The following is an 11,323-nucleotide window of genomic DNA, read 5'->3' as shown; positions in this document are numbered from 1 at the left end:
TATGGTACCTTTCACCCGAGTTAAACAAATAGGCAAATTTGCATAATCAGTACCTAATTATATAATAATAAATAATAATAAATATCTTTATTCACTAATAAAGGACAATATTTGCTTACGTTTTTGTTTACATAGATATAGTTATTAATTAACTTAGCAAGTAGATATAGTACAGTACAGTTACATGGCCAACTACAGTCCCTGAGTCAATATAATAAGGTGTACAATTGGTCAATTAACTGCACTGTTTAGATTACAATAAAATAATATATGATCTTATCTGAATAATATCTGATGTTCTTACCACCGCGATATAACCGGCTGACGATTTTTTTTAATTAATAACAGCATCTGAACTATCATTTGACGAGTATCAAACGGGAGGCGATGACAATTTTTTTTTTGTTTTACGTGTTTCGGTGGCTGCCATTCCTCAACCCACCAACGGAGCGGCAGCTGACGTCCACGAGGATTCATTATACCTAGCCGTTACCCACTACACGAGTTTTCAGCCGGGAGGCGATTGATCATAGAAATTGTTCCCGGCTCGGGGTCTATATCCTACTCGCGTAGATTGTGATATGATCAAGAAGCTTAAGCTTAACTTTTTAAGAAAATCGAATTTATTTACGTCTGTTACTCCAAGCCCCAAGGTGATTCCCTCGAAATATCCCAGTTTTGACAAACACGATATTCACTCATAATTTAAACAAACTGCTTTTATTACTTTTCAACACACTTGCTCAAAACGGCGTTTTTATTCCACTGATTTTTGGCTTATAATCCTATATATTAAACACGCGTGCTTTTTTCAGTATATTATACCACTCGTGCCTTTTCATTTTTTTTATCCGAGTGAGTTAAGAAGGTAACTGATCGCTAATAATATGTATGGAAACGGAGCCTTCTTAAATTGGTCGAGTAGATTTTACAACGTGGACTGGCGGGGCCCGCGGCGAGCCGGCCGGGCGGCGGCGGCGGGCGGGGGGACCGGCCGGCCGCCGGCGGTGGGGCAAGGGGCGACAGGCAGTATGACAGATGCAACACTGCATACTAACCGATTTAACAATTAAAATTTGATTAAAATGAAAATTTCTTATTTCCTCGCAAGTGTGTTAAAAAACGTCGTATGAAACGCTTGTGACAGATGTTTATGTATAAAGCCATAAGCCCCGTTCTCCCGTTTCAGTTTCAATTATAACCTCTTTTTATAAGCTGTTTTGATGTAAATGTGACCATAACTGGCAGTGTTTACATTGACTAAAGAATAAAGATCACAGGGTCGAATAATTGTTGATGCTAGACGGCAATGGATCCAAATGCAGCCGCGGGGGCTCCGAGCCAAGAAGCGGGGACTGCTCGTCGCTGAACTGGAATCCTTTGATTGTGGCACTCGACATTGTGGGTGCCATGCTGTAGCCAGTGGAACTCCACTTGCGATAAACCATAGCGTAAAGTGTTTATGTATAAAGCCATAAGCCCCGTTCTCCCGTTTCAGTTTCAATTATAACCTCTTTTTATAAGCTGTTTTGATGTAAATGTGACCATAACTGGCAGTGTTTACATTGACTAAAGAATAAAGATCACAGGGTCGAATAATTGTTGATGCTAGACGGCAATGGATCCAAATGCAGCCGCGGGGGCTCCGAGCCAAGAAGCGGGGACTGCTCGTCGCTGAACTGGAATCCTTTGATTGTGGCACTCGACATTGTGGGTGCCATGCTGTAGCCAGTGGAACTCCACTTGCGATAAACCATAGCGTTGAATAGCGCTTGCATTGGGTTCATTAAAGCCTGTAAAAAGTAAAAGTAAAGTTATAGTCGGTCAAACAAGTTTGGTACGATAACCCTTCGCGCCTACGTTTTATAAATTTGTACCTTTTTTCTACGGACGCAAATGGCTTAACAGACTAGATCAGTAGTAGGCAAATTTTTTTCATGGGGGGCCCAGAAAGTTTAAGAAATTTAAGAGGAGGGCCAGAATTTCATCAAAACTGTATCTTGATTTGCGATTATCTTAGGCCAATGCCATCTACTAATATTTCATAGGACCGTCGGCGGGCCGGATAAAAGCCTTTCACGGGCCGGAGATGGCCCGCGGGCCGTACTTTGCCCACCACTGGACTAGATGCTTTACCAAGACTCTTTCAGCTTTGCTCTGTTAGATTAACCGGGTTCACACAGAGCCAGCATACGCGCGAGGCAATTTTCTCACGCACAATACGGCCAGTGTAATGGTGCCTCGGCCGAGGCGACGCGCGCGTATGCTTGCTCTGTGTGGACCCGGCTATTGACATATCATGGCAAGAAAGTCCGCATTTTGTGAAGAAAATTTAAAAAATAAATTAATAGTTTAAAAAACACTAGATAAACACGCTTTTATAAATGCACGTATAAAGTCCATTACGTGATCTTTCTCACAAGTGCAAACACGACTATAATACGATATTCCATCATGGAATGCCAGTGCCTATCTTTCGGCTTCATCATCAATCAGACCTAGAAACCTAATCGTGGTCAAAGTTCATTACAAGACTTTTCTTACAAATCCAAATACAGCTATGATACGATGTTCCATCATGAAGTTCCAGTTCATATCTTCCGGCTCCATCATCAGATCAGTTCGACAGTACCATATTATTGTATTGTCATCAGAACTATATACAGCTGCCAGTTTTCATGACGCTACGATCCTTGGAAGATGGTTGAATTAGTTACCTTACCTTAGATTCCATTACGTAGTTACATACTGGTCGATCTAATAAAAGCGTGTTAAAAACACCCTATAACACCTTTTTTATATTTTCATCTACAAAATTTTCAGGACTACAGATTGGCGTGGCCTAATGGCTTGTATTGAGGACATTTTTCAGTCTTGCATGTTAAAGGGTTAAATGAGCTTGTTTATTCACACACAATGTCGTTAAAAATCAATTTTTAAATATCCTAGATGAGGATAAAAAAAAATCTTGATTTAATGATAAAGATAAAACAGTATTGTCTGGTAACATACAATAGCTATCATAATTTACCAATAGGTACGCAAGTAACTCGACATTACGACGATTCTCAACATAATACAAAAAACACGGAACCTTAACTAGGCAACAAAATTGGAGGTTTTCTTTTTTACTTACCATTACATACCAAATAGATATTATAACTTTTACTGGCATATTGAACCACATAGTCCACAATAGTATTCCGTTCAAAAGATTAGGTAACCAGCAAATGTAGAATACTGCATTTATCATAAAAAACTTCAGTCTCAAAGCGTCCACAACACGTCGCTCCTTACTGGTAAACTGAAATCATCAAATAAATGTATAGTAATTTTAAAACATAAGTAATATAGTGGATACCCCTAGTCTGTCACTGTCAGCTGGCTTTAATACGTATGATTTTGTACCTTATCACAATAATCATAAAGACTAAATTACAAGTGATACGATCATGAACTACTTGGGAGTGAGCAATTAGCATGGAAATACAAGGAACTTTCATGAAAAACAATACAGGATTGAGGCAAAAAGTATGGAAAATAAAGGAGTAAGGACCCTTCATGATTAGTTGGATGATTTGAGCAATCAGTGGATAGCCATGGGGTGTGGTGCGCCTTTGAGAACCACACTTCAATTTTGTACCTGAGCGAGCGGCAGCGCCACAGCCATTTCAACATCTTTGCCAGCGAGCACATACATGATGGGGTTTATTACCATCACAAGTGCTATAGGCACATACGTTGCACAGTAGTTGGGGAGAATTTTTAGTAGGGCACTTGTGACTGATGTTAAATTGTGACATCTGAAATTAGGTTTGAAAGATTATGTTGTGTACAATACGCACAAGAGCGTTTTTTTAGGGTGCCGTACCTGTAACGGAAAATACGGACCCCTTTTAAGATCACTCGTGCGTCTCCCTGTCCATCTGTCACAATCTATTTGCTCCAAAACTACTGGACTAATTGAGTTGAAATTTGGTACAGCAATGTAAATCTGTGGCCCAAAGATGGACTTGTAAATGCATTTTCAACATAGGTGCCACTAAGATAATCTTACGGTTTTACTCACGTGTTTTAAGTCACTCGCGCGGCATGTCTTTTTTTATTTTATTTTATTTATTAAGTACAAACATATCGTATATATTACATATGTTACATCACAATAATCTTTAAGTACTTCACATTGTCATATGTACATAGCATTGTCCAAGTATGATATTGGGAACGACATAAGAACTATGGGACATAACATTTTATAACATTAAATTTGTAAGACTTATAAAACAATTAACTACTATATGTACATTATTTACAATTTTACAAATAAATACTAATACTAATATATAATTTAACACAGAATAATTTAAATTTGAAATTTGAAACTAATTATTATTTTTGTTTCGGCAATGTCTTAGATTTAAATGTGGCGACGAAATTTTTGTGGGTTGTAAGGCTGTTGTAACTCGAGCATATTCGTACCATGGGGGCTTGCAGACCAATGTTTGTCCTGGTAACCGGTATAGAAAAGGGTTTAGCTATAGGCCGCCGTGGGTAGTTGTAGGGTGTAGTTAACGAGATTTTCTCAAGTAGTCTAAAAACATATGTGTTATAAAATTATCTTAATGTCTCACAACAGTTTAAATTCTATAGGTGCCACTTTTGGGGAGTAAGTGTGAAAGTAAAAAAAAATAACAAACTATATCATGTTATATATCAATTGACAGGGCTCACTATGAGAATCAGTGAGCAAAAAAGCGCAAAAAATTACCATAACCATAAATGGTTATGCATTGTATATAAGACAATAATTAATATAGATTACGCAACATGACCTTGTTTAAATATTGATAATTAATGCTTAGCTAGGAACTCACGTTGCGTCTGGGAAATAAAGAATAGACAGTCCTACTCCAATAGTGACTGCTGGAAGACCCCAGGCCACTGAGTGGTAAACCATTTGGTGAGAGTCCCTGCCTTTAATAGTAAGCCAAGTGTCAATTGCATAGAATAGTGTCCAGAACCAAGTTGCTGTATAGAAATATTGAGTCCAAGCCTGTAGAACAACAGAACAACATACATGGTACGCCACAGAAAAGGAAAATAAAGTTGACAAAAAAGAAATAAAGTAATTTTTGATTAGCTAATATGAATTGTGCTTGCTTGGTAAATTGTTTCCCAAAGTAAAATGGCAGAAAGATTGAGTCATTTGCTATATTCTCATGCCTAGAAAAAAAATTGCTCAAATTTTCTTTCACCTCTACAAACATAATAATTCGTAAATATATGATTAATAATGACTGTACCTATCTATAATTTGGCAAATGATGTACCATGCACCCTGTATTACAATACAGGATAATAGTTTATTGACATTAATTAATAAACTAGCTACACTTGTAGCACTTCATCATAGACAATAACTCAAGTTTGTTGGCAGGTAGCAAAAATGTTTTGTAATAAGACACAATATCAAAATAATTGTTTGTTTTAAGATTTTATTTTAACTCTAAGCTATTAAAGAAAGTTATTGGTTAAGTACTACAGTAATCAAGAGAACATAAATGAAAAGATAACAGTAAATTTACTCCAACTAAAGCAATTACTTACTGAGGTAATACTGCAGAATAGTACACTAAAACCATCATCTGGCATAGGCATAATAGTTTTATATTTCAACCATAGTGAAGATCTAATTAGGACACCTGAAAAGTAAGATAAAAACTTAAAAATAAACATAATGCATTCATAAATAAACATAAAACAATAAGAGTATTCTTATGTTTGTTAATGATCATGATGTGTATGAGATAAGTGAAACAAGGAGTCAAAAATAAATATTGCAATAAGTTTACCAGAGGATGCCAATAAATCTGCAACAGCTAGCCACATTATAATGTTTCGTCCACGACTGGATGTAAACGTGTTGTACCTTTGTGGTATATTTTGCCATAGATAGTGTACAATCTAAAAAAAATACTGTGCTTAATTAAAGTTCTATGCCAACTACAATGCAACCATTTTAGAAACCTAGAAACTTCAAACAAACTGTACTTGTGTATAGTTTGAAAAACTTTCCATTTGTAAAAAAAAAAAAAAATACTTAACATAATTTATACGCACGGTATTTCACTTATATATTTACTATTCAGTCAGGCATACAATTTAAAGATACGACGCATTTTTAAAGTACGTACCTGGAATAATGCGCCTAAAATACCGACTGTAGAAGAAACCAAACAAACAGTGTTATATGAATCTGTATTAAACTCGTTCATTATTCTCACTGCCATATCTTCATTTTTACCAGAATGATGACAACAAAATGTTTGTATTGTTGGATCAGACATTGTGTTTCATTGGATAATAATACCTCGCCGTAAATATACACTTTTTCACAATTTCTTAGGAGACCAGCCTCAGGAAGTATCGTATAACATTATCTCATATTTGACACTGACATATCAATTCAAAACACGACACACTGACAGTGACAATTGTATCAATAGCTACAGAGTATAAATTCGTTGCGTTCAGAAAATATCATGAGCATGTTTGATAAATGATGTATATATTATAAAACCTAATACTCACTGTAATGTTCTGTTCGCAATACTGCAAGAGTAGAAGCCAGATAACTGCTAGAGTAAGATGGACCGATATTTTATTATTTCTTCAAGCGATTATTTCCAAAAGTATTGACTTTATTAAATGAATGCTTTTAAGAATTGACTGTTAAAAACCATCACTTAAAAGTCAATTCAACTGGTTAACATTGGAAAAAAACTCGAAATTTGCACTCTAGAGGACTGATTAACACACTGTTTAGGGTTCCGTAAAAAGGTACAAAAGGAACCCTTATTAAAGAATAAAGAGCGTCTTTCCAACCCGGAAATTCTAAGTAATACTTTTAATGCAGACTAGGTATTCACTATTCAGAGTACCTCTTATTGCAAAGTATTTGTATTTTAATAGTACAATGTGATACAAGTGTGCTAAGCTGGTCATTACACACGAGGCGATATTGTAAGAAAGCCGATGTGTCTAATGATTATATTATTAGCAATCAGTTACCTCCTTAACTCAGTCGGATAATATGATGAAAAAGCACGAGTGTTATAATATACTGAAAAAGCACGCGTGTTTTATATTGTATCCTAGGATTATGAGCCAAAAATCGGTGGAATAAAAAGGCCGATTTGAGCAAGTGTGTTGAAAAAAGTATTTTAAAAATACATATTTTGTATTTTGCATTTGAAATATTATCTCAAGGAAGTATTTGCATTTAAATATTTTGTAAAAACAATTTTTCACATCTCTGCATTTTAGATTATTACCAAAACTATATGAACGCCAATAGTCAAAAAAATAGGGAAGGACATCTAAGACCATTATTTATTTATTTATACAAGGAATTCCAACAGCTATAAAAGATACATTAAACATTTTAGATAGTAATACAGAGCCAATTACAGGAACTCGCAAATAGAAACTTTATATAGTATATACACTTACACAGTACTCACTAGATACAAAAACACATGTGATACAAGATATTACAATTTGAGATATTATCGCGCAGAAGAACAAGATCAGGGCTATAACCGCGAAAATCTAAGTCCGTTAATTGCGGGCATTTTTCTCTGTCACTCTAATTATGTCTTAGTGAGAGTAAAAGAGAAAGATCCCCGCAATTTGCGAATTTCGGTTTTCATTGTAGGCCCCTGGTAGCTGCCTTCGCTGAGCTATTTAAAAAATCCACTCTGTTTATGTGTATTGTAGGTGAGAAAACATTCTGCACACAGTATTTATTTATTTAGAAATTTGAGAAACAAGCAGGCAAAAACAACACACATAGTTAATCAGATTACACATTCACAAACCACACAGCTTCCACTATTACTAATATTAACGTTTAGGTATGTTGCTCAGAACACTATACAATTTAAATTATGCAAAACTCAGTATACAAACCTACACTTGAAAATATAAAACTATGTTACTAATTAATGAATATTATTTCTATTGTAGTTTTACTTTTTATTGCGGTAATTAACTGTTTGTATTGCAATGAAAAATGGAATACGGAAAAGACATACCTGGCCTAGGTATAAATATTTGTTTTGTTTTTTACCAAGTATACATTTTAAACGTTCTAGCTAAAACCCGTTTCATACATGTATAGTACGCCTTGTGTATATTATAACACATATACATTATACAAATATTTTGTCTTTAATAAAAAAAGAATACATAGTAAATAGTAAAGGCACGCGTAATTAATTTATAACCGAAGAAGTAACTGAAACATTGTAGATGGCTAATATTTAATCCATTTATAAATTATGCCGCACTGGGAGTAGAATTAACCATGTCACTTGGAACAGTTGGGTTCAAAGGGATCACTGTTAAATTGTGCGTTACGGAGAAACACGGGTTAATGGGATCCCGAACGTCACCCGACTCCATCGTGCAGTTTAAGCCGCCATTGTTAGGGCTATTAGCGTCACCGGAAAGCATTAATGCCGAAGGTTGATTCGCAAGAGTGACAGTTTCGTTTGCAATGTCCGTCCCATTATTAGGAACCTCAGGCGGCTCAGTTACATTATTTTCTGCGGCTGTTCTAAGCAAAATAGAACATGGAATTGTTGTAGCAAATTCTCTACCCGCCTTTGTTACAACTGTGACAATGCATTCTGTCTTATCGTCGGCATTTGCATCTTGTGCCTTTTCCTTTACGTCTGCCTCGGGCGTGAAGGAAGTAGCAATTGCACAAGGAATCCCAAGTACTTCCGTCGCATTAGGGCTGCTTATAGTTAGAGTACAATTAACCAAGTCTCCCAGTATCGGGTCTACCACGGGCTCTGTACTATTATTTGGCGCAACCGCCACTGGTTGCCCTCTGTTGTCGTAAATAACTGTATGATGATGGTGGCCAGTTGATCGCGCCAAATTCCATAAAGCTAAACCGGTTAAAAGTGTTCCCACGCCGGCACCTGCAATACCAACACCTTTGAGTGCACTGCTAGTGCGACTTCCACCGCCGAAACCTCTATTTCCGAAGTAACCAGGCATCTGAGATCCGTATCCGTTGAATCCAGAACCCCCATAGCCACCAGAACCGCCGTATCCTCCGTAATGTGCTCCTGGATTCGAATATGCGGGCGGTGGAGCCTGTGGATGGTAGTTGTTACCGTAATTGTTTGTTCCATAGTTTCCTCCGGGCTTGTATCCAGAATACGGAGGGGGTGCAGCCTGGTATGGGGGTGGAGCTATGCCCGAACCGGGGTACTGCGCACCACCAGCCGCAGAGTAAGGTGGAGGAGCTACTCCAGAAGCATGTCCACTCCCTTGTGCTGGTGGATAACCATGGCCTGACGATGGGCTGTTACCAGAAAGACCATTTGAAGGGGGATAACCGCCATTACCTGATAGCCCGGTACTAGCTGGATAGCTGTTACCAGGTGGCTTATTAGCTTGTTGCGGTGCATTGCTCCTTTGAACACTTTCTTGCGCGGGATAACCATGCCCACTGTTGCCTGACATTCCATTTGCTGGAGACTGGCCCCCGCCGCCTGATAAACCATTACCGCCTGGATAACTGGGCTTGTTGTTCGCCGCTTGGGCTTGAGAACTTGTTGCCTGCTTTGGTTGCGTATTACCTCCAGAAAGACCGGTCTGACTCGATGGATACGAATGGGTTTTACTACCAGTCGGCGTAGACTGTTGCCTCTGCGTCTGCGTCTTGCGTTGAGCAGGTTTTTCTTGCCATCCGAAAAGCGATGGTTTTGGGGCTGAGGGTTGAGGGTAGCTGAATGAAGTAGGTGCCGGTTGAGGGGCTGTTTTCCCTCTCGACGAACTTCTCGAACCGGAGCCTGAACCCCGGCTTTTGCCCGTTTTCTTTCCTTCCACACATAATAACACCACCAAAAACAACGTAATCACTATCGTTATTTTCATTTTCGTCGCATGAGTAATCTTGATTACTGGTTGTCAGTAAGCTACGTGTCACCGAGGACTGTCCAACACGCGTTTACACAAAGCAATGGCCTGACACAATCTGTATTTCGATCGTTACGACTGGGAGGTCATTTGTTGGCACTTGGTAGTTGTTCACAACACCACGCTATCGACCTAACTACGTAGGAAGGTACGAGTAAATTTATAACCGTAACAATGTAAGTTCGTATAGAAATATAGATGTATAGATATATGCTGTGTAATAAGAGAGACCCACACAAACAAATAAATGCTTGGATTGGAATCATATGACAGACTTTTCTATTGTAAAACGACGGCTTACCTTCTTAAATTCAGCGTTATTGAACGTACTTCAATTATGTATGAGTAGGAATACTACAAATTATTTCTCTCTTCTATGTGTCGTTTTACATAAGTGAATAAATAGCATAGTAAAATACTACAATAATCGGGATAAGAAGGTGGTACTCTACCTTCTAGTAGTTTTTCGAACCTAAGAACATTCTACAATAAGGTCATCAATCCATTTATCAATTGACACAAGATCTACAAGTACAAAGTACCACAACAGGATAACATTCATTACGCCGGGACCGAAGAACTGTATAAGCCACTTTGTACCTTGTGGCAGGTGCAAGATAAGTATAGAAATGCGTATCGACCGTATCGACGTCCTCATGGTCATGAGACTCATGAGCCAGACATAATCTAATGTTTTCTCGACCGACACATAATATTGCTGATCTACCTTACATACTCGTACTCGTACCTACTTTAAGCATCGGGTTACGCAGCATAGGTAATACATAAGTTATGTACTACTTTACACTCCGTAAACTTCGGAGTATAGGATAAAGATAAGAGATAAAAGATATTTATTCGTGACGATCACAAAACATGTACGAACATGTAGAGACAACAAAAGAAAGAAAAGAGGAAATCATAAAGAGTGCATCACGAAATGGACCCAACAAGTATATAAGTAGGTAAAATATAAGTAAGAATTAAATGTATAGGTAAGGAAAAGCCTAGGTAAGTCTAAGTACATTTAAGTAAACCAAATGGTTAATTTTAATTTTCTTAATATATTTTATTCATCATAATACACACGCACAGATACATAACGTTATTGTAACACTACATTTAACTCAACCAAACAATTGAAAACTATAACATAACAATGTCATATCGAATATCGATCGTCTGAGATAGTATTTGCGTTTAGTAGGAAAAGGTAAATACTAAACACTAATCAATATGTAAACAAGCCCTAATTTTAAGACAAGTGTGGGGGCCTTATCAGAAATATAAATTATAGATTATATCTGAAATGGAGTCAATTAGT

General features: G+C 37.3%; 1 protein-coding gene across 1 annotated transcript; it reads right to left on the bottom strand.

Annotated features, from left to right (window-relative positions):
• Positions 1-1,463: 1,463 nt before the first annotated feature.
• On the bottom strand, positions 1,464-6,521 carry LOC133521426 (G-protein coupled receptor 143-like). Its single transcript, XM_061856384.1, has 7 exons — positions 6,195-6,521; positions 5,853-5,964; positions 5,608-5,702; positions 4,875-5,053; positions 3,644-3,803; positions 3,137-3,304; positions 1,464-1,793 (listed from the first exon to the last, which is right to left on the bottom strand). Exons 1-7 carry the CDS (start codon positions 6,345-6,347, stop codon positions 1,584-1,586), a joined length of 1,077 nt encoding a protein of 358 aa, XP_061712368.1. The 5' UTR covers positions 6,348-6,521; the 3' UTR covers positions 1,464-1,583.
• Between the last annotated feature and the right edge of the window lie 4,802 nt (positions 6,522-11,323).

Source organism: Cydia pomonella, chromosome 9 (assembly GCF_033807575.1).
Source record: "Cydia pomonella isolate Wapato2018A chromosome 9, ilCydPomo1, whole genome shotgun sequence".
Lineage (NCBI taxonomy): Eukaryota > Metazoa > Arthropoda > Insecta > Lepidoptera > Tortricidae > Cydia > Cydia pomonella.
This window is presented reverse-complemented; position numbering and strand designations above follow the sequence as displayed.

What these genes read in the sequence shown, in the direction of transcription:
- LOC133521426 (XM_061856384.1), bottom strand. Translation starts at nt 6,347, where the DNA reads ATGTCTGATCCAACAATACAAACATTTTGTTGTCATCATTCTGGTAAA. An exon ending in TATTCTGCAGTATTACCTCA is followed by an intron (nt 5,054 to 5,607) that starts GTAAGTAATTGC and finishes GTTGTTCTACAG; the next exon opens with GCTTGGACTCAATATTTCTA. An exon ending in CTTTATTTCCCAGACGCAAC is followed by an intron (nt 3,804 to 4,874) that starts GTGAGTTCCTAG and finishes ACCTAATTTCAG; the next exon opens with ATGTCACAATTTAACATCAG.